Source organism: Protobothrops mucrosquamatus, unplaced genomic scaffold (assembly GCF_001527695.2).
Source record: "Protobothrops mucrosquamatus isolate PMUCROS unplaced genomic scaffold, P.Mucros_1.0 scaffold23, whole genome shotgun sequence".
NCBI classification, from domain to species: Eukaryota; Metazoa; Chordata; class Lepidosauria; order Squamata; family Viperidae; genus Protobothrops; species Protobothrops mucrosquamatus.
In genome coordinates, this window is record NW_015386408.1 from 570,352 (window position 1) to 594,757 (window position 24,406).

Genomic DNA, 24,406 nt, shown 5'->3' on the forward strand with positions numbered 1-24,406 from the left:
TCAAGCTTCTCCTTAATGGATCACACCTTGCCTATGACAGAGGCACATTAGGTACAGTGCAGTAGGGTGTCATTTTTGGACTCTAGAGGAAAGCATTTTCCAAATGGATAGAACCTCTAGTTTGCAGTCCACATACCATGCATTTCCCTGGTAATTCCAATCCATCAGCTACTGAAGCCATTTCTGGAAAGCTTCACTGCAGACTGCTCCCTTTTATGCACACACTTTCATAAAAAAGTAAAAGTGTAGCAAGAAGATTCAAAGTGTTGCAAGAATCCTTGAAAATGAAATAATTATTGTCAGTACAGTCTGCCCAACTCCAAACACCAGTGCTTCCAAGGGAGCCATGCTTTTCCCAGCCACTCTGTAAATTCCAGCCACTGCTGCACCTGAAAGGGACAAGGAAGACAAAAGTACAATTATAATTAGAACCAAAGATTTTTATTCAAAAATTACCATATTGTCAATATGTAATGTTCCCTCCCTCCCTACACAATTTATTTTACAACTCTTATCACACAGTGGACAGCAAGTACAGTTTAGTTCTATAATTTACTAAAATGTAAATGAACACTCTTCTACGCATATAAGTCCATAGTATATTTAAGGAATAATCCAGCAAAGTTAAGCACTTCTTTCCCATTCATTTGGGGAGATATGTAAATATGTGTTCAGCTCTCCCATTCAGTGAGACTTAAAGTTCCCAACCCATGTAAGAAACTAATAATTAAAAGCCTACGCAAGACCGATGATCAAATAATCTAAAGGTTTAGTTTCTGATTGTTGACTGCTGATGAAACAACCTAAAATAGAATTCAGTTCTGCAATGATACTAAGAATTCTTTATTTATATATAGTCTAGATCAATTTCCTTTGAACCTTGATCCACTGTCTAATTGTTTCAATTGTTTAAATCTTATCAAGCATTCTGCCTAGAAAACAGGAGCAAAGTAACCTTCCAACTGAATGCTATTCCACTTACAGCTAATGTATATGCTTAGTTCAACCGGGCATGCATTGACTTCTACTCTCTCTCTCCTTTTGTAGTGAATTGGAAGACTGAGAATCAGTTTCCTATTTCAACTGAGCAGAAAATAAACTTTAAATCAAGGAAGAATCACAAAATCAACTTTAGACCGTAGTTTAATATACTGGATTGGTCCAAAGCTGGTAACCATGCTATAGGTAATCTTTGATTTATGACAGTTCATTTAATAATGGTTCAAACTTACAACAGCCTCAGAAAAAATGATTTATAACCTCTCCTCCAAGTTACATTTGATTCACCACCACCCTGGTCATATGATCTAATTTGGGCACTTGGCAACCACCTCAGATTTACGATCAGTTGCAGCCTCCTGCAACCTTCCCAGTTAGTTTCTGACAAGCAACATCAACTGGAGAAGCTGGATTTGCTTAACAACCACATGACTTGCTTAATAATGATGTGATTCACTTAATGATTGTTATAAAAATGGTCATAAAATCAGGTCGTCACATGATTCATTTAACAACTGCATTTCTAAGCAACCAAAATTCTGGTCCCAACTGTAGTTGTAAGTTGAGGATTACCTGTATCCTACTTGAAGTAAACTGAATTTGCCCCCCAAAGAAAACTGAATATTTTATTGATTTTTTTCTAGAAGAAATAGAATCATTCTAGAAACAGAATCTGAATCATTCAGATTCAATTATCTGAAAAATAGTTTGACGTTTAATATAAATTTCCTTATAGAAAACTTCCATAAATTATTATATTATTAGCATAAGATTAATCTACCATCTTTTTCACTCTATGATACATTAACTGTTTCTGTAAGATGTTTATGTTCATTTGATATGCCTGATATGAAGATTTTAAAAATATAGAAAGTTTATTATATGTAAATAAAATCCTGTACGTACTGGGTATTTTTTAAAACAGACATTGCTTCCTATTTAAAACAACAGCTGGCAGTAGCACTAATCACAATACGTGGGTCCTCATAAGATATTATAGATGTAACAATCTTTATGTTAAAGATTCTACTGTGTGTGTATGTGTGTGTGTACATAATTATTTAATCAAATCAAATGTGGCAGATAAGGACACTTCATTTTTATCACTCTAATTTATGTAAGAGAACCATACAAATCAAATATAAAAATAATTAGAATAAATCTTGGTTAATGAAACGACTCCTAGTTAAAACAAACTAAATGCATCATTCTTTTGTATTGCAAAGAAGACAATAATGGTTGCATATCAAGTGCAAGTTTTATTGATAGCTTAATTTATTAAACCAAAATATCACAACCCCAAATCAGTAGAAGACAAAAATTCTGAAAGCAAAAAGATTGGACATTAATTGCTTGCTCAAAGTTGTGTTATAAAGTATTTTTTTTATATTTCTGTGGTTATCTCAAAGAATGTATCAAAATCTGTGCAGAAATTTTTTTAGACGTAGGGAAAACATAACACTAAATAAATCATAAGTAAATCATAATGAAAGAACCCTATCATCTACAGTTAACAAAGCAAATATTTATACAGCAAATTATACTGTACAAAATGATTACAAAGGCATTAGATATAAATTGTTGCTCCTAACAAATTTATGAAAATTTCTATAGGGAATATAAATCTACCACACAGGTACACAAAAAAATATCATACATTTTTATATAGGAATCCAAGCCTTGCTTTCCCCAAAAAAAGATTGTAAAAAACTCATGAGATCCCAATTGTTTTATGAGGGGTGATTGCACATCTCCTGAAATCACTAAGCACTAGCGTGACAACTCCAAGCAATGCTCCTTTTCATACCACATTAGTAAATCATTTAGGAATCAAGAAGTCATGGAAAGAAGCTAATGATGCAGCTGTTGTCTAACTTGACCCAGAAGAGAACCACTCTATAGTACCTTCCACATTCATTAAGTAATTATACTTTTTGGGCCAGAGGGGTTAATTTTTATATATATATATTATACCACATTTTTACAAGGTGAAAATGAAATACACATTAAACTTTTTTTCCTGGGTAACATGTTTTAATAGGCACTTGAGATCTAATATTTGGAGACAATTCAATGACATAGTATATTTATAAACAAATATAAATCTATACTCATAACTTGTGTGAATTGAGATAATCATAATTTGCTATGATAAGCAAAATAGTGCACCTATTCTATAAAGGATCAGATAATTTTTTTTCTTTTGAGAAGAATGATTAGGTATAACTATTTCAGTAGCTATCTCCTAAAGTACTTTAGATTGTAACAAAATCTTGAACAGAATCTAAAAGCAACAGATTTTTTAAAAAATTTAAAAACAAATGGACAAAGTCTCATTGTCAATTTATTAAACTGTTCTAGAACCTTCATTATCTTAAATACAATAAGAAACATGCATTAACATATGAAAGTGCCAGGCTTTAATTGCTATTCACTATTTGTTGCACTGCACTTAATATAGTTTAGGTACATTATTTAAAATGGGCATTCACATTTCAAATAATTTTTGATCTATTCTAAGAACCAATTTTAAACAGTAATTGTGAACTCCCTTCCCCATACCACTTTATTTAGATGCCTAAAGCTCCACTGCAATATTGCATTAATATGGACCAACAATTAATGCAAATTTGTTCTGATGGCAACTGAAAACTTACTATACAATGTGAAGGTTATGCTATTATTATTTATCCAGAATTTCAGTATATCACAACAGATCTTTCAATGCTTTACAAAGCGTTGTCATAATTTCGCATCACTTATTGTCATAGTTGCACTAGACATCTTTTATAAGGGAAAGTTAAAACAATAGCTATTGCTATTTTCACCAAAGCTAGAATGGCAATATGAAGGTAATAAAATCCTCTTCAATATAGAACCCTTTTTTTAAAGGTCCAGACTTTTATTATCAGTTTGAATCATGGAAATGGGCACACCTACTTTAGGCTTCAAAATGCAGGGTTTTAAAAACTGTACTAGGATAAAAGGATAGGTTATGGAACAGACCTGGCACACAAATGATCCAAGTACATTATCAGAAATTCACAAAACATGTATATAAAGCCATTATGTGACTTGAGAATAAGAACTGTGGTTATATCGTTTATCAGATAATGGCACTGGAAGAGAATTATACCTAGGATATTATTATATTATAAAAAATATAATAGCTACAACCTTTTGCGTGATTTTTTCTTTCTTTCAGAGAATGAATAGCAATCCAATATAAAATTTGAAAAATTATGAGCAGAAGCAATATATGAACATTTATTACAATTGCTAATAATAATCTTCAAAAAGAACCATGACTATATTTTAACATGTAAGACTTACTGGTTATCATAGCTCCAGTTACAGAACCCAGAAATCCAATGCTGACCACAATGACAGAGATTACTCTCCCTTGCCTATGCCTTTGCAGCATGACAAACATTAACACTCCTGCAGCACCGTGGACAAAGAGAGAAGAGAAGAGAGCCCATAGGAAAACCCAGTACCACATTTCTGGAAAAAAGTAATCAAACAGCAGGTTAATATTTCTTATTTCTTTCTGATTAAAACAAATATATATATATATATATATAAAGTATGTGGAAAATGATAGAGATATAAATGCATGCACAGAAGTAACTCTCACAAGTTAATTTTATTATCTTGTCCACTACCCATTTAAAAAAATATATTATGTATAATTCAGTGTTTTTCCTTTTTTTTTCTTTTCCTATACACTAGAGTGAAGTCTTTTTTGTTAGTGAGGAATGTACGGATGGCATAAAGAAGTAAATATTAAATAAATATAAGTAGACGATATGTCAAATACATAGAAATAATCCTCACATACCAATTCATTTTATTATTCTGTCCTCTACCCATTTTCAAAAGGACCGTGCATACTTCTGCATTAGATTTAGTTTTCTACCAAGAAAACTCTTTTTGTTAATAGGTTGCAAAACAATTATATGAAGAATTAAATATTAAAACAAAGAAATTTTAAAATGATCACTTCAGAGTTATGCTAATGTGTCTATGTTTGGTGGGTATGTTTGTATGTATGTGGGTATGTGTGTGTGTGCATACAAATATCTCTCATACATACTCACAAACATTATCCATAAAATACACTGAGAGCTAAAATAAGGATGTAATTTAAGGGAACCAACATACAGAATACTAATTGTTAAGAAATAATAGTGAAAGTAAAGTACTGAAGGTATTTACTTTGCTTAAATGGGCAATATGCAAAATGATGGGTTTTCCTTTGATGAAGCTAATAATATTTCAGTTACCAATACACTGCTTCTGAATGTTTATAGACTGAGGTTTTTTATTATTTGAGGACTGAATGTCAGCTGCATAGAACTGATATATGCAGGGCTTTTTTTCCTCATAGAACGCACAGAACAGAGTTCCGGCACCTTTTTTGGATGGAACCTTGTAGGGTAGGCAAGGCGGGTTATATGACGTGTGTGAGTTCCGGCACCTTTTTTTTTTTTTAGAAAAAAAGCACTGGATATATGTGAAATAACAGAATATTATTTTTTTAAATTTCTCAATGAATGCTTTATGTTATATTAAAATTCTGTTTATTTGGAGATGTTAAATACTCAAGTAAATAAAACAAATCTTTAAATTCATGGAATTAACTCAGTATGCAGGTGTAGGACTATTCAAAATATAATATTTAAAATCATAGAATTTCAACACACATACTAGTTATAGTGCTTTAATAAAATATATGTATACATTAGTTTCCAAAAACAGTTGTTTTACAGTGCAGTACAGTATTAAATACCACACTATGCCTTACTGTTTTAATTGTTCATAATTTGAAAATATTCCTTCATTTAAAGCAGCGGTTCTCAACCTATGGGTCGCGACCCCATTTGGGGTCGATTGACCATTGCACGGGGGTCGCCAAGCAAGGTTGTCCGCCGTTTTTTTTGTCTGCCATTTTTTTCCCCCTTTTCCGGCGGGTGCCTTACCTCCCTTGGGCTGGGCCAGCTGGTGGTCGGCCTGCTCCATCTCTGCCACTTGCCAGCTATGCCTCGGCCGGCGCAGGGGGCGGAACCACGCATGCACGGCGCTCCCGGGCAGGGAAAGTCCTCGACTTACGACCGGTTGGGTAGTCCTCGACTTACGACTGGTTTAGTCCTCGACTTACGACCGGTTTAGTCCTCGACTTACGACCGGTTGGGGGTCGCGGCATTAAAAAGGTTGAGAACCACTGATTTAAAGAGACATATATTGAACCATATAAAATCTATGCAATTAAACTAGAATCCAATAGGAATATAATAGTTCTCAACTTATGACAGTTTGACCATTCAAAGATTTGATGGACATTACAAAAGCTATTTATGATCGATTGTCAAAATTGCAATTGCCCACTCCCCATTGTTATGTGATCACATTTTGGGCACTTGGCAACTGGCTTGCATTTCTGACCAACTGCAACATTCCAAGGTCACTTGCCACAATTTGTGACATTTTTCACTGTTTTCCAATGGGAAATGGAACAAAGATGCCAATTGGATATGCTGGCTTTAATGACTTTGTGGTTCACTTAACAATAAGTGATTTGCTTAATGACTGTAGTGACTCATTTTATGACCATCATAAAAACAACTCTGGTTACTTGGTGAGATTGTCAAAATGAGCCTGGACATCATGCAATCTTTGGTGCTTTGTGGGATTGCACTACCCCAGACAGACCCAATGCGCAACCTGGGGATCCTCTTAAGAGTCTGCTCCATGAGCGGCATTTGTTGCCAGTTAGCTTGCAAGTCTAATTCAAGATGCTGGTTTAATCTTTTAAAGCATTTCATGGCATAGGACCATGCTATCTGAGGGTCTGTCCCATTTGATCTTGCAGAGAAAGTATGCTGATGGTATTATTGCCTAGGGATCTACATCTGGTGGGTCCCAGGAAACGCCCCTTCACTGCTGTGGCACCCACTTATGAAACATCCTTCTTCTGAAATTAGATTGGCCCCATGATTTTTCATAAGGCCTTCAAGAACTGGTTACAGTATTATTAAACTAATTTATATAACCACTGATCTCACAACAGTGACTCTGGGTGGCTTACAAGAGAGCTAAAAAGTATAGAAACCAAAATAAAATAAAGAATAATAGATGAAGGGATGTTAAAAGTAGCAGGGTCACTTCACTAGTTCACCTGTCCCCTGGGATCCCCAGGCCTGTTGGCATAACCAGTTCTTGATAGACAACAATAAAGTTCAACAATAAAGTCAACCGCATCTCAGCAGGGAGAAGATTCCACAGCAGAAAAGGCCACTGCTTAAAATCCATTAAATATAGCTCTCTAGGCAACAGAATCTGTTAACATGCCCCCCCAGTGCTGGATCCAGTTGGATAAGCAGATGGAAGAGTACCAACCCCTGTGGCACCCCGACACAGGGTGGAATTTCTTTTCCCAGTCATTGCTGACTGGAACTGACCTGTAGAAAGAAGGTGAACCAGCACAAGATTGTGCCATGCTACCCACCCCAATCCTCTGAGTCAGTCCAGAAGGTTACCATGACTGATAGTATTGAAAGCTATCAAGAGGTCAAGTAATGAAAGGATGACACACAGCTACTATCCTGCCCACATCAGAGACCATCCAAAAGTGTAACCAATGCCATTTCCATGCCATATTCAAATATGAATCTGACTGAAAAGGATCCAGATAATCTGCTTCATCCAAAGTCCTCTGAAGCTGCTACACAACCACTTTTTCAATCATCTTCCCTAAAAAGGGAAAGCTGGATACTGGCTCATCAGGATGAAGAACTTTTTGTTCAATCAGGAATTAAAACTAATTAATGCAGCCTGTGGTTGGGAGACCCTGCAAGTTTTGTTCTACCATATTTCATGTTATTTAGTTTTATTTTATACTATTCTATTTTTAATCAAATTGTTTTTGTTGATCATAAGCCAGAGAATTTATGAGACACATACTAATACCTAAATAGAATAAAATGCTATATTAGTGGGCATTATTTATTTTGAGAAGTATTAGAACTAAATATTAAATTTAGATTTTTAGCAAATGGATTTGTTTTGGTATAATGAGAACTTTTTAAATCTCAGTCATGCAGTAAATTAGTAGCTTTCATCAATAGTCAGTATTGGTAATCTTCAGGTTCCATGTGTTTAATGGTATTTCCATTCATTAGCTGGTAACCCATCTTCTATTCTTATCTTCATTAAGTGCCAAACCAGCACATCTGTTTAGGCCAACTTTTACTCCTGTGTTTCACTCTATGCATCTGATAATGTAAGCTGCAGCGTACAAAAGTTTATGACTTTTAATAAAATGTATTAGTCAGAAAAGTTGCTACCAAACTCCTCCTGATTTTTGGCCACCATAAGTTAACACAACTTTCCTCCTACAATATCTAGGAGCAGTGATTTTAATGCTTTTTTAAAAAAAATCTATAGAAGTCTCTTTTTTTGTAATTGAAGGATCGTTTCATCAGTTAGTAGGTGGTATCTTGTGCTACATGATTTATTGAAATCTCTTTTGTTCTATTGCTTATTTTATTTCAAATAAACTTGTTAGATTTTTCATAATCCCACTTAACAATTTCAGTGTTGTGACCCAGCAACTTAGAGTCATCTTTTGCTTTCCGATTGACTTTTGGTACTAGAAATGTTCTTTCATTCTTCATTTTATTGTTGTTTGCAGAAGGTTATTCAGTTGTGTTGCTAGCTTGGAGTGTAGGCTTCTCAAAATTTGAGCCAAAAACTATGCAGTTAATCTTTTGGGGGGACTACTCTAGTTCTTTATATTTTTGAGTTTCATCTAAATCATTTTTATTGCTCTCACTACATCTTCCTTTTGTTTTTCATCAAATTCTTTCCAAAATGTTATGCTTTTCATTGTGTTCTTGATAATTTTCCAATATTCAACAAATTCTTTATCAGAATTTGTTTAATACAATGTTTTATTCAAACTGATTTGTTTTTATTGCTTATTGGGAACAACGCATCCAGAAGAATGGACTAGCATAGACTACTTAGAAATAAAAAAAATATTCAGTATGAAATTGATTAGGATCTTGTCCCTATTCTGTAGCGGGTGAGCCAGCAATAAAAGTCTAATCAACTACTTTAGGTCAAAGAGCTGAGCTTGTTAATTTGTGGTTAGCAGTTTTTGGAACCAGGTCAAAGTAGCACAGGAAGAGGTAGCTTGTTTAGGCAATTTCTCTGCTGGGGGGGGAGGATAAAGAAAAAGAAAGGGTCAGGCACAAGACAATGCCTACTGACTGTAATGGTGACCATATAACAGAGAGAGAGAGGCTACAGAAGTTCGTAAATGTGGGCATTGATCACAAAGTTACTTTTAAATCACCGTCAAAACCGTGAATTGTCACTATCTGAAACAGTAGCTAAATCAAGACTATCTGCATATTTTTTTTATATATGTGCTTTTTAAAAAAACATTATGATCTTTAATAAAAAAAATTCTTACGCAACCCATATACTTTTTAAATTTTCATGTTTTGCCTCAGAGACAAGAGATTGTATTGGGGGTCGGTTGGTCTATCTATCTATCTATCTATCTGTTTGTCTGCCTGCCTGCCTATCAAAATCACCTAGAATTAGTTTTAGCTGACAATTATGAACAGTGGAAAGTAAGTTCTATTGCCAAAATGGAATTTCTCAATAAAGTGTGTAAAATTTAATTCTAAATACTATTGCCTTTCAGATAGGACTACATAACCCATCAATTCCACAGCGGCACTGATTTTGCATAGTATATCAAGAACTTCATTCCAAAAGTGAGAGTGGGCAGAAAGGTGTAAGGTGTTAAATGCATGCCTTGAAGCCTGAAATGTCACACATTCATTTTGGGTGGATCTGACACAGGCAGAACAGATGAACAGAACTCATAAAGGTTTCTATGTGAGGCTTCATGGAATCAAAGACAGTGCTCAAATTTTCTTAAGATAAAGATTTAATGCTTCTCTAATACGTAATTAAGCATATACTCCAGATAACGTTTATAACTATTGATTCATGGTAGCCTGTTTTCAATTAACATATGGTTTCTGCTTTTATGTGAGATTCTACTCCTTTAGATACTGTACAGATCTCTTTTCCTTTTCTGTAGACTGCTTTTACTTCCCATCTCTCTTTACATAATATGTTCTTAGCTTATCACTTGTAGGAGATCTGCCATTTGTGAAGAGCTTGAAAGCAGGAAAAGATTCTTTTTTCTAGAACAGTTATGAATATACAGAGCAGGGAAGAAGTTTCATCTTCCAGAAGCTTGGCTTCTGTATGAAATACCATGGAGCGAGAGGGCTCATCTGGTTAGAAGGTTGGGCTGATGATCAGCAGGCTCACATTCAAGATCCAGTTGCTGCTGCAGGACGGGGTGAGCTCCCGTCACTTGCTCCAGCTCCTGCCGACCCAGCAGTTCAAAAGCAAGCATCTGCAAGTAAAGAGATGGATACCACGTCTGTGGGCAGCTTAACAGCTGCCCACGTTGTTTCCCGCCTGGACTATTGCAACGCTCTCTACATGGGGCTCCCCTTGAGGTGCACCCGGAGGCTCCAGCTAGTTCAGAATGCGGCCGCGCGGGGGATCCTGGGGGCCTCTAGATACTCCCATGTAACACCTCTCCTGCGCGAGCTGCACTGGCTGCCTGTGGCCTTCCGGGTGCGCTTCAAGGTGTTAGTAACANACCTTTAAAGCACTCCGTGGCAATGGACCTAGGTATTTGCAAGACCGCCTCCTACCAAACACCTCCCTTCGACCAGTCCGCTCCCACAGAGAGGGCCTCCTTAGGGTGCCGTCGGCCAGACAATGCCGGCTGGCGACCCCCAGGGGGAGAGCCTTCTCTGTGGCAGCTCCTGCCCTCTGGAATGACCTACCCCCCGACCAATGTACAGTTGCGGACCTGCGCCTTTTTCGCCGAGCCCTGAAGGCCCATCTATTCCGTGCGGCCGGCCTGGCGTAGTTTGATTATGTTTTAGTGGGGGTTTTGTATGGGGTATTTTTAGAGCAGGCCTGTTATTTAATTTGATTTTAGAACAGAAATTTGTGTATATTTATCGTGGTTTTTATTATCGCTTGTTCACCGCCCTGAGTCCCGTAAGGGAGATAGGGCGGTATATAAATTCAATAAATAATAAATTCAATAAATAATAATAATAATGAAAGGAGCCCTCCAACTCGCCATCCCCAGGGCAATGGTGATGTCAACGGCTAATCCTTTCAACCTGGAAGTGCTTCAGTGCTCTCAACATGACAATAGTAGTAGTAATAGTAGTAGTAGTACTAGTGGTATGAAACACCAGGCGGGGGAGACAAGGGGGAAAAACTCCCTATACTTTTTCAATCTATTACAGTTGTAGTTTTCCCTATACATAATCTTACAGGAAGACTTCACATTTTGTAGTCCCTCCTATGCAAGCTTCCTTCCATCTCACAGCCTCCACAAAGTATTTTAAAAAGATAAAAAGAAAAGAAAAAGCTAAGCCCTTTCACCCATTCATGGGAAAGGTTTGTGGCGCCATGCAGTCTCTGGACTGCACACTGTATACTTATGTTAGATGTAACATCTGATAATACTAGGCAAAAATGTATTTCCAAAAAGAGAAAAATGCACGCCCAGTATTTTAAAATAGTATGTCTTCATATGGTCGGAAATATTCAAAATTTAAAATTTGAACATGTTCCTAAATTTGATTGAGGACATAAAAACACATATATGAGACTACACAAGTGGTATCAAGTGAGGGATGCAGGATGCCATTTGCTGAATTTTCTCAAAACATATTGCCAATTGTCTTTAATATAGTCACATAAATTTTGCATCAGAAATAGAGGACACATGTTGTCATCTTAACACTCCTCTACAAAGATAATTTCATGTATGGAATTTTTAGAATAAAAAGCATACTCAATTGCATTCCCAATTTGCTAGCTGAAGTTATCACAATAATATAAGAACTACCATCATTTATATATTGAATCCTTTTCTTATTCATATTAATATGTAAGTACATAACCAGAAACAAAAAAAACCCAAACATTCTCCCATTGTTTGAGACAGTGTAGCTAGCAAAAGAATGGTAACTTAGGGAATCAATGATTATTTAAAACCAGTTTATACAAAATTGCCTTCCTCCACCTCAAAAAAATGATTATCAATGAAAAATGAATTAGCAAACCAATGGAAGAAAATCAATCAATGTCAGTTTGGCCATTTGATCAGGAAACGTATGATTCAGTTTAGTGTAGCGATGCAGGCACCAGGCTAGGAAGTTCTACACCTGGTTCAGGCACAAAGCCAGTTGGTTGACCTTGGGCTGCTCACTTTCTTTCAGCCCTAGGAAGGAGGCAATGACAAATCATACCTCAAGAAAAATGCATGGACTTGTCCGTGTCTATGAGAACTGGACATGATTGAATGTAAAAAACAAACAAACCACTATGTCTTGCCATATCCATCATGACTGATTTTAATGGCAACAGTCAAATTCTGACCCCCCTGCCCCCCGCTGAGAAAAGTGCTGAGAATATATTATTGCTGAGAGCCAGAGTAGCAAGTGAAATACTTACCCTAAGAAATATATCAGTATTGCAAAGTTCATTGAAAAACAGCTAGGAAAAACAAAGCAATGCACGTAGAATTCTTTCCACTTCCACATTTCCTCCCATTCAGAATCCATTACAAAACACTCCTTTGCAATTTTGTTTAGGTAAATCCAAAGTTTGATAGCATTTCTATTATTTCATTATTAAGTCACTTATTTAATTAAAACAATAATTTAATTTAATTAATAAATCAAATTACTCATTGAAAAATTAAATCTCCACATGTTTTACTTGTATAAAATAACCATTCTAAAGAAAAAGCAGATTTATTGATGAAACTTCAGTCCATCAGACAGACATGCTGCACAACAATAGAAATTATATGCATTTTCTAAGATGGTGCTTTTTAGATGTATTTCTGTAATTTAAAATGTTTTTATATCAAAATATTAGTGATTGCTAACTCATTGACAGGCGTGGTAAATGTTTAATTGAAACCAAATCTCATAAAAGTACAGAGTTGGAAGGGGCCATTTAGGTCACTAAAACATAACTCTTTTTGCTTAGTGCAAAAATCCAAAACATCCCATATAGATGTTTTCCACTCTTTGCTGAACACATTTATTTCAGTTATTTACTCCCAAAGACTTTTCACATCCAGAGAAGGAAAGCCCACTATCAATCTGGCTAACTGGTTTTATTTCAAACTACTCTTTTTTATCTAAGGTTTTTTCTAACATCGATTGGAATTTGACTTCCTATAATTAAAATCCATTATTATCTTTCTTGCACTTTGGAGCAACAAAGAACAGGTTCTTTGTTGCTCCAAATCTTTTTTGGACCAGACATCATTTCTGGTCTTCTAATCATACTTTTGCTCTTCTCTGAACATGTTCCAATTTCTCCTAATATTTCTTAAGTGGTGCACAGAATGTGATACAGTACTGTACCAGTACCAAGTATATTACTTCCCATGATTTGAAAACTGTATTTTCAATACAGTTGATACACATCTCTGCTGATGCACCTAAAATTGCATTTGCCTCTTTGCAGACACATTGCAAATTGAATTAACAAAAGGGTAATCAACAATTTCAAGATCTTTTTCCACAGTATGATTACCAAGCTAATTTTATGCACTTGTGTCTGATTTTTATTTCCCAAATGAAAATTTTTGTACTTAACACTATAAATATTTTATTTGGATATTTTCAGTCTATTTCTCTAATGGATCACATTTTGATTTTTGTGTTCTAAAACAGTAGTTATTCTTCTCAATTTTGTCTGATCTGAAAATCTGATCAGCATTTCTTCTGCCTCTTCAGAATGACTGAGAACGTTACCAAAAAAAACCCAAAAAAACCCCTGAAGGGCACAATACCCCAGACCAATATCTCTTTGCAGTTTAATGGTGAATTATAAAAGAGCATTCTTTGAATATAATTTTTAAACCAGCTAAGTATCTATTTAATTGTCATCTAGCCCACAATTAATAATTTGGTAATCAGAATGCCAAGTCTAATGGAATTAATTTATTAAATGCTTTATATTTATATTTATGGCATTCCCATATTCTATTAAGGCATCCATTCCCTCTCCACAATAGAGATTAGTTTAGCCATACTTGTTCTTCACCATTCTATTCTGACAAATGGTAAATATTATACTGTTTTCTGCTTTTTCAATAGCCAAAATGTTGAAAAACAAAGCTGAAACAAGATGGTTTTTTTATTCTGACGCTTAGAGATCCCTATTACTGTAATTGCGGTCTGTTTAGATTATCTGACCAATATTTTCTAAGTCCTATGTCAGGCAGTTATTATGTTAGTCAAATTCAAATTTGGATAGTACGATGGGAGGCAAATAAAAATAAAATATAATAAAATAATAAAATAAAGCAGCCTCGCCCAAAGCATGGCTCAGTAGCTTTAAAAAGTAGAAATTGCTTGTTAATCACTTTTTGAATATTAGGTACTTTCATAAAAGCAAGTTTTACTACACTGCATGAGTTATCTTCAATCTTTAATGAAAGAAATTTCATACAAAGTTTAACAACTTAAAAATATGGTTTGTCACACAATCACCCAGATGTTTCGACTGGATTTGGCATTCTTATCCTTCTATCAAGTCCTTTTCAAGGACCTGGGAAAGGCAGATGTTGTTCTATGATGGTGCTAAAGGTATCATTGCAGGATGTAAGCTGTTCCAAGTAAAGCTGCCTTTGGCAATTGACTGATGGTGATTTTATCAGTGTCAATGGTTCACTGGGTGCTCCAGATATTTTGGGATGGCACCCAAGGTGGCTATTACGATTGGTATTATCTTTGCTTTCTCTCGTCATAGTCATCCTACTTTCCTTTGCAAATCTTTGTATTTTGTGATTTTCTCCAGTTCTTACTCTTCTCTTCTGCTGTCTCCAGGTACTGCCATGTCCACTATCCAGACTTATTTTTTTGTATTTCTTATTGACAATTGTTAGGTCTGGGGTGTTATGTGGCAACTGCTTGTCTGAATTCTAAAATCCTAGAGCACTTTAGTTTCTTCGTTTTCTATTACTTTGTCTATTTGTGGCTCCAACTGTTCTTATTATTATGGTTGTTTATCACTATGGTTCATCACATGTTTAGATGTGATGAACCATAGTTGTTTATCACTATGGTTCGTCAGATGTTTAGATTGGACTGGCCATTTTTATCCACCTATCAAATCCTTCCCTGGGATTAGCAGATATTATTGTTTCATCGTGTTAAAAGTATCATCACAGGATCTAAGCTGTTCCAAATAAAGCTGCCTTTTGCGACTGACTGATGGTGATTTCAATGGCATTCAAGTGGTGCTCCAACTGGGATAGGCAGATGTGGATGTTTGAGGGCGTTACAGATATGACGCAGGATGTAAACTGTGCCGAGTAAAACTGCCTTTTGCCAACTGACTGATAGTAAATTTATCAATACCAATGATGTTCAAGTGGTGCTCTAATTTTTTGGGGATTGCACCCAAGGGGCCTATTACTATTGGTACTACCTTTGCTTATTTTGGAATAAACACAAATAAGGTGATTAAAATATTGATTTTTAAAAGTTATAAATGGACTAAGAGCCCAAATGGACTTGAAATAAGATTTTGGAATTAATAATCAGAATCCTTCTCATGGAAAAATGCTGTTGTTTTTAATATTTAATAATATATATATATATGGGATTGTGAAGGTTGGGCACTAGAGGGAACCAGAAGGAATTAAAGATTACTATTAATTGAGAAAAGCACCTAAATTTGATTTATTAATATAGAACAAAGCAAATGTTTTTATGAACAATGGAACCAGAAGTTAATTTTAAAAATGTCTGCCATTATAGACAGATTGTGTTTGGAAGATTATATGGAAGAGAAGGAAACCTCATGAGAAGATTGAGTGTGATTTGAAAGTGGGTTTAAAAATGATGGGCTATGGGAATGCTATGGAAGGAGATCATATACAGAATATACCAATGGCTGATATCTTACTAAACCAAAATACTGACCTGCATAACTTTCTTATACTGGATTTACAAGAGAAAGTTGTTACAGTTTCGAAGAATATTGTGAGAAAAGAAAAAAATGAGAAGACATCACATTCTAGGACATTAGAAAAGATATGAGAGAACAGAATATTTGATAAATTTTAAGAGAAAGTGATGTCACTAATGTTACTTATACTTGTTATAAAGGATAATTTTTTTTCTTTCATATACTTTTTGTTATTTTTATTCTTTTAGTTTGTACTGGTTCTTATCTTTTTAATTATAATATTCAATACAACTACTATGAAACAGAGGATCTTAGTATAGTTCTGTAACCTGATATTGTATTACGAAACTGTATCACTAGCAATATATCATTCAAGCTTTTCACATATTCTTCGTGCTTCTAGAGTATGCATTTCTGTTTTAACTGTATGCAAAGAATAAAGAACTTTAGACATGTTTTCAGGTATCAACATCAGATAAATAATTCCCTGGATTAGCCACTTTCCCAATTTGAGAGATAGAGACAATACTTGCCAATCACCAGTCATGTCAATTCAATGATTTTCCAATATGCATGTGATTTAAGTAGCTCTGGCGATTTAAACACATTGACAGTACATAGTTCCTGACCATGATTCTATCAATCTCAAGCTTTAACTCTGTTCATTATTTTGCTTTTTGCCACTTCCTACCGGAATACATACATACATACATACATACATACATACATACATACATACATTCTTCTTGGAGAGGACTAAAGAACTGGGAAACTTTGTCTTTTCTTTGTTGTTAGAATTTTGCCACCTTGTCTCAGCAACATTTCTAGTAATTTGAATGTATCTCTCTTAAATATTGTTCTTAGTATCCTTTAATGATCTCATATAATTCTGAACTTTAGCTTCCTGATATTAGATTTATAGTTCTAGACTACCTGCACATGCTTTTCTTTCATTACCTTCCCTCTCACATTGTTACGCTTTTATAGTCCCCTTTTCATTATGCTTTTTGTGTAACCATAGTGGCTTCTTTTGATGTTTTCCATTTTTTTCCCTTTACTGAAATTGTTTGATTGATACCTTCTGGTCTTCCTTTTTAGGAACTCTCACGTATCTTAAGCTCTTTTTCTCATTATTTTCTCCTATTTGTTGATCAGCTATGAATACCACAGGCCCTATCAACTAACTAGCTTTATAAGAAACAGAAAATTAGATCTCACATCCCAATGTACAAAAGACATATCTAATAATTTTCCTCTTGGATATTTTAGTAAATAGTACAGATTGGAAGACCAAAGTACAATCAAAATTCATTGTCAAGAGTTTTATGTAATAGAAAAGGCATCAGAAACATCCCACAGATCTGAGCTGTAAGATTCCTTTTCTTGAACACAGCACTGACTTAAAGCATCTTACTTTCCATCTATATTCCTACAGAATATGTATTTGATCCATAACAAATTCTACTGCCTCATCCCAACTAAGAACCAGTTTGGTCTAGCGGCTAAGATGCTGAACTAGGAACAGGAATCTAACTTCTAGTTCTAACCCTAGGCGTGGAGAATAGTTGGGTGACCTTGGGCCAGTCACTCTCTTAATCAAGGAAGGATGCAATGGTACATCACTCCTGACAATTTCACCTAGTTCTTCTAGTTTCTAGAAAACTGACTGACTCAAGACAAAGTCAGTGAGAAAAATCACCCTACATCACCCACACAAATACTTCTACCAGCAATGATGAAATTAGCATCAGCTATTAACGTACAGCCTGCCACTTCTACTCACCTTTTCCTCGGGGAACCTGAGACCTACTACATGTCGGATTGGAAATGTGGGTAGACCCAGTGGTGACTGCTTCTCTCCCCTTCCCATTTTTAGGCTGCATATCCCATCTAGCCCCTGGCACTGTCAGCGGTACTTATCCTAAAACAGTGGTTCTCAACCTTTTTAATGTCGCGACCCCAACCGGTCGTAAGTCGAGGACTAAACCGGTCGTAAGTCGAGGACTAAACCGGTCGTAAGTCGAGGACTTAAACCGGTCGTAAGTCGAGGACTAAACCAGTCGTAAGTCGAGGACTAAACCGGTCATAAGTCGAGGACTAAACCGGTCGTAAGTCGAGGATTACCCAACCGGTCATAAGTCGAGGACTTTCCCTGCCCGGGAGCGCAGCGCATGCGTGGTTCCGCCCCCTGCGCCGGTCGAGGCGTAGCTGGCAAGCGGCAGAGACGGAGCAGGCCGACCACCAGCTGGCCCAGCCCAAGGGAGGTAAGGCACCCGCCGCAAAAGGGGAAAAAATGGCGGACAAAAAAAATGGCGGACAGCCTTGCTTGGCGACCCCCGTGAAATGGTCGATCGACCCCAAATGGGGTCCCGACCCACAGGTTGAGAACCACTGTCCTAAAACATCTGGACAGCACCAAATTGTCTATACCAGGGGCAGTCAACCTCGGCTCTTTTATGACTCGTGGACTTCAATTCCCAGAATTCCTGAGCCAGCTAAGCTGGCTCAGGAATTCTGGGAATTGAAGTCCACGAGTCATAAAAAGAGCCAAGGTTGACTACCCCTGGTCTATACCCTCTATCCACAACAATTGAGAAGAAGCCCGTCTCCCTTTCCCTCTGCTACCCACCAATCACCCTCTACCACCTCCGCCCCCGCTAAACCCACCGAGCGCGCCTCCCCGGCCTTTACCCGTGAGATGCCGAAGCGATGTGCCGTGAGCCCATAGGCTCAGCACCTGCTGGACCGACAAGTTTATCATGTGGTCCCCCGCCTCCGCCTTCATGGTCGCGGCGGGGGAGACGACCGGGCCGGTTCTGTCGCTGCTGGGCCGCCGCCTCGGGAGTCGCGCCCGGGTTGGGCAGCAGCCTCGGGAAGCGGGAGGCTGAGGCCGGGCTCCCACGGGGCCTCTAGGGGCGCGGGTGGGGTGAGCTCCCCCCGGCGGGGGAGACATCGAGGACGGCAGTTGGACAAACAAGGCGGCGGCGGGGGGCGCTCGCTCGCTCTCCGCCTCCCACCGCTGCTGCTCGTGGTGGGCGCCGCGGCCCACCTAAGGCTGGCAAGCGCACAGAGCCCGGTGGTCTGGGGCTGTGGAGGGAAAAGGAGGCGGAGGTAGGCGCCGGGCAGCCGCGGCAGCAATGGCCATCACCGCCCCCTTGCGAAGCCGCCTCCTCATGCCCCCCCCTCTCAGTAGCTCGCGCCGACCGCGAGGGAAGTGGGGGGGGAGGAGGAGGAGGAGGAGGTGGAGAAGACGACCGCGAGACGCAGCCGGCGAGCAACCGCCTCCCCTTCACGATGGCCGGCCCGCTGCCGGACCAACCGCTGCTTCCTGGCAAGATTGCGCGCGTGGCCCCACCTCCAATCAGTCACCTTCCCCCGGCGCGAGGCGGGATGGCGGGCGCGTGCATAAGCGCACGCGCGCGACCGACCCATAAAACAGACGCCGCTCAAGCAGCCCCCCCTCCCCTTCTCCCCCCCCCCACCCGATGGCTGGTTGTAAGGCAGTGTTTCTCAACCTTGACCATTTTAAGGCATGTGGACTTCAACTCCCAGAATTCCACAGCCAGCATTGCTGGCTGTGGAATTCTGGGAGTTGAAGTCCACATGCCTTAAAATGGTCAAGGTTGAGAAACACTGTAAATGTAAGGGAAGATGCGATGCTCGTTCGCGAGGCGAAGCTGAGCGGGGGGGGGAGCTGCTGGAGTGGTGGAAAATTTAGGATAGGACAAGGGTCGTTCACCCAAGCTTTCCGCAGATTTCAGCAGGGCGAAAAGAGCCCAAATGCGGTCTGCTGTCTTTCCCGTTTAAGGGAAACAAGGGATGTGCGTCTCTTACAATTGCCAATACTGCTTTAATAAAGAACGATTGTAGCTCAGGTTTGAAATTAGGGATCCTTGATGCTCTCTCTAAGCTTGCTTGTTTTCTTGCAGACGTTTCGTTGCTACTGATGATGTTACCTAGTTTGGATAATGAAACGTCTGCAAAAACAACAACAACAACAACCAAGCTCAGAGAGCACCAAGGACCCCTGACTACTGCTTTGTTTCCATGTTCTCTGATATGGCTCCTTAGTTCGTGTGGGGTTCTGCTTAAGCAGATCATCACCTAAACCAGTGGTTCTCAACCTTTTTAATGCCGCGACCCCAACCGGTCGTAAGTCGAGGACTAAACCGGTCGTAAGTCGAGGACTAAACCGGTCGTAAGTCGAGGACTAAACCGGTCGTAAGTTGAGGACTACCCAACCGGTCGTAAGTCAAGGACTTTCCCTGCCCGGGAGCGCCGCGCATGCGTGGTTCCGCCCCCTGCGCCGGCCGAGGCGTAGCTGGCAAGCGGCAGAGACGGAGCAGGCCGACCACCAGCTGGCCCAGCCCAAGGGAGGTAAGGCACCCGCCAGAAAAGGGGAAAAAATGGTGGACAAAAAAATGGCGGACAAAAAAAATGGCGGACAGCCTTGCTTGGCGACCCCCGTGAAATGGCCGATCGACCCCAAATGGGGTCCCGACCCACAGGTTGAGAACCACTGACCTAAACAAATAGCAAAAAATTCTCTAGTTCACCATAGAGAATTTAACAAACTGAGGGAAATGGAGACATTAATAGATATAGGCAGGCAGGCTAGCAGATGCTTGGGGAAATCATGGGTAATGTGACAATGTGCCTTCTGTAGAGGATTTCAAATTCTTAGTCTTGCCTTCCCCAGGAAGATTGCAAGCATCTTAGAAGAAGGCCACAATATTGTTTTTTTTAAAATAACAGGCCTATGCAGACAAAATGGAAGGACTGTAAAATTGTGTTTGCCATGTAGCCATTGAAGCCAGCTGCAGAGATGCCAGGCAAAGTAAGAGTATGTTTTGACCGAACTCACATTTTATTATCCAGACAAAGCAGGAGTGATGTTGAATTCACTCTGGGCTTTACTCCTCAGGCTTCCAGATCAAATTTTAAGTAGGAAATTGTGGCACTGTTGACGTTAAAGGACCTACACTGTGTAGATTACATAGTAATTATTAGAATTATTATTAGTATTATTAGTGGCATGTTTATTCACTGTTCAATTCTAACTCTAGTTAACTCTTGTTTTATTAATAGAGATGGGGCGGGGTTTATCATTTTACGAAGTTATGATTCTGCCAAATTTGAGAACCAGAATTATGCCACACTTGATATCCAATACCTTGTGTACAGGGAACCTGAGCACAGGTAAGTACATTGTATGTGTGTGGTCAGTATTGGTAATATTTTATTTGGGAAATCCATATGTAAGTGTGTTGCTCTCCCCAGAGCTGTATAGATTAGCTAGATATGAAAAGGTTTTCCCCTTTGATTTGAAGAAGTGACTGAATACTAACATACTGAACCAAATTGTATTATGGCTTAGCATGAAATCTGAACAAAATAAACCATGGTTACAAAACATGTACCAGGCTGAGTTTGTGTCAACTCTGTGCCCAACAATGCATAGCATTAAAACCCTTATATATCAAAGTATCCAAAATTCTTTTAACATTATATGGAATCTAGAGCAGGTTTACTACAAAATTCATTTTTACATTCATTCTGCGAAGCATAGAGGGAATGAGTAATGAGCAGGTGGAAATTGTGGGTAGGGGGATCATTGTGCAATTATAAGACTCCTGAAGTCACCTACGTGTGAGCTGGATGGTTATATAAATTTGTTTACTAAATAAACTATGTTGTGTTGATTCATAGACGTACACTCAGTCATTCCTGTATGGATTACTGTAACTTGCTCTGCATGAAGTTGCTCCTGAAGAACAAAATTCAGTGGTACAGACAGTGATATATGCATCTAGATCACCACACATTACACTTCTCTTTCCCAAGCTACCAGTTTGCTTCTAGGTCTGACTGATGGTGCTGGTAAATGAACTGTAAAGTTTTACATGGCATGGAGCTGGGATATGTGAGAGATCGCCAGTGGGATGGGTAGATGTGATTTCATAATCACATCTACCCATCTTATCAGATACAGCAGAAAGGTCATGTTGGCCATCCACTAAGCTATGCTATCTGACAGGACGCAGGAGGAGATCTTTTCTGCTGTGGCACCCATCTTTTGGAACCTCATTTGCCCTGAGATAAAGATTGGATCCAACCATGCTGGCCTTCTGGAAGGGCCTGAAGACATAGCTCTGCCATCTGGCCTGGAGATCTGGTAACATGGAGTTGGAGCCTGTGAAATGGCTGTGTTGCTAGGGAAATTAAGTCACTCTCTTGTGGATTACAAGATAGCATTACAAAGACAGCACAGCATTCCAAAAGCAGCACAGTGGTCAGGGAGGCAACTGTAGTAAACGTTCAATGAAGAGGCTGTCTTGAAACAAAGCAAAGCAGTGGGGTGCTTCTGCTTTGGCCATGGTGGCTGGGCGCAAAACGTGAAAAGTTGGTGTGGGCAACCAACTTGGGAGAGAAGGTAGTTGAGCAAACGAATGTTTTCTGGGGCATCGTGGGTGCTGTAGCTTGGTGCCCTCTTTGTGGAGCCACGTGTAGGAAACTGGAGAAGTTGAAGTACCTGGGGTAACATAGTGACAACGAGCTTGAAAAGGAAAGAGCAAAAAGGCATCAAAGCACTTCTGTTCTGGTTGTGGCAATTGGGTATAAAACATGAAAGGTTGATGTGTTGACGCTTACAGGGGTGGGTGAAGCTTTCCAGGATGTGGCAAGCGGCCCCAGAGCCATATGGTTCCAGGGCTGCTTGTTGCCTCACAAGGCAGGATGTGGAGTAGCCAAAGGGCAAAGATTGGGAGGCAATAGGCCAGTGGTGGCGAACCTATGGCACGGGTGCCAAAGGCGGCACTCGGAGCCCTCTCTGTGGGCACACGCACCATCTCCCCATCCCTGCCTCCTCCCACAGCCCCCTCCTCACCAACAGCCCCCCAGAGGAGAGTCACCCCGGGCGCAGCCTACACAAAGCAGCGCAGCCAAGGACATGGTAGCCAGGCAGCGGGGACAAGACTCTGCCCTTGTGCCCTGTCGCCCGCAGATGATGCTGTGGGGCATGGGCGGAGGGCGTGGCCGCCATGGCGCTGCTGGGCTGTCTGGGTGATCTGTGGCGGGCTTTGGAGGTGGGTGGCCCAGTGAGCAGGGCAGAGCAGGGACAGGGTGGGGGGTGGTTTTTGGGCACTCGGTCTCTAAAAGGTTCGCCATCACTGCAATAGGCAGATGGGGGAAGTTGTAGACTGGGAAAGGCCATGCTCAGAATGGCTTGGATTGGGGTGAATAGCTCCTTAATGATGATTCTTGGTTAAAGACTGCAACTGTGAAGGCAAGAATTTCCCATTATAACTTCAGCAGTCACATCACATTTCGCTTTGCAACTGTACCAACTTATGACAGCACTACCTGTCCCAATTATGGTTGTAAGTTGAAGGTAGTCTGTAATCAGGGGTTTGTGAAAGGCAGAGCTATGTAGCTAATGGTCCCAGCGAGGCACAAATAATAAACAAAGAATTCCCAAACCAAAAGCAGGGAGAAGGTAAATTGCATTAATTATTAGAATTGGGAATAGGTTGTTAAAATGTTTTGACTGTAACAAAAATGTTGCATCACACTTTGCTTTTCATTGAAGGTACATTATATACTCGGTTAAAGAAAGATTCCTTTAAAAAGATTTCTGTTCTGGAACAGAACTTACTGAAATATTCATAAAATATGAGTATTTGGCTCATGTAGTTTTATGTACAGACTATTCAGTTTCACAAATACTTTGAGTATTGCCACAGGGAACAGAATTGTGCCTAATGGAAGAGGAAGGATTGTTCTTACACATTTTCATACTCTGGTGCTCTACAGATATGATGCTAATGGCATTTGGAAATTATAACGTGAACACTCTTCAGAATTTATTTACACAAAGACATTTCCTGATTGTTGTAAAAAGTCTCAGCTAAGTGCGTTTGATGGCTTCTGGTTACGTTAAAAATTCACATAAAATTCGCACAACTGCATTGTACACTGCAATCACTACAACAAAAGTAATTCCCTGAGTTGTTATTTTTATTTTTGAAACATCAAAGCTCTCATCTCAAAGAACCTGCCCAGATGGGACAAAGATTCTCATTTAGATGAGATAGTTCTGTTTACAAAACATAGTTAATTACATAAATCACATAATAATGTTTAAACTTTTTGATCTTGTGGGGCTGCATTACTGTCGGTCCAGGACTGCATGCAGCCCATGGGCTGCAGGTTGGACATGCCTGATATAAACTGTTTGTTTAACATGCTTAACTGGACTGCTGAATAAACCCACGTTTTGCTTGAGTTTTTCAACCAGGTCTTTAATTAACTAGCAAGTATTGGTATCAACACAACTGTGGCGATT

The 24,406-nt window shown here is 39.0% G+C and overlaps 1 protein-coding gene across 1 annotated transcript; it reads right to left on the reverse strand.

The window, feature by feature from the left end:
* Positions 1 to 258: 258 nt before the first annotated feature.
* On the reverse strand, positions 259 to 18,847 carry TMEM170B (transmembrane protein 170B). The gene is made up of 3 exons (XM_015810853.1): positions 18,754 to 18,847; positions 4,333 to 4,503; positions 259 to 389 (listed from the first exon to the last, which is right to left on the reverse strand). Exons 1-3 carry the CDS (start codon positions 18,845 to 18,847, stop codon positions 259 to 261), a joined length of 396 nt encoding a protein of 131 aa, XP_015666339.1.
* Positions 18,848 to 24,406: the final 5,559 nt, after the last annotated feature.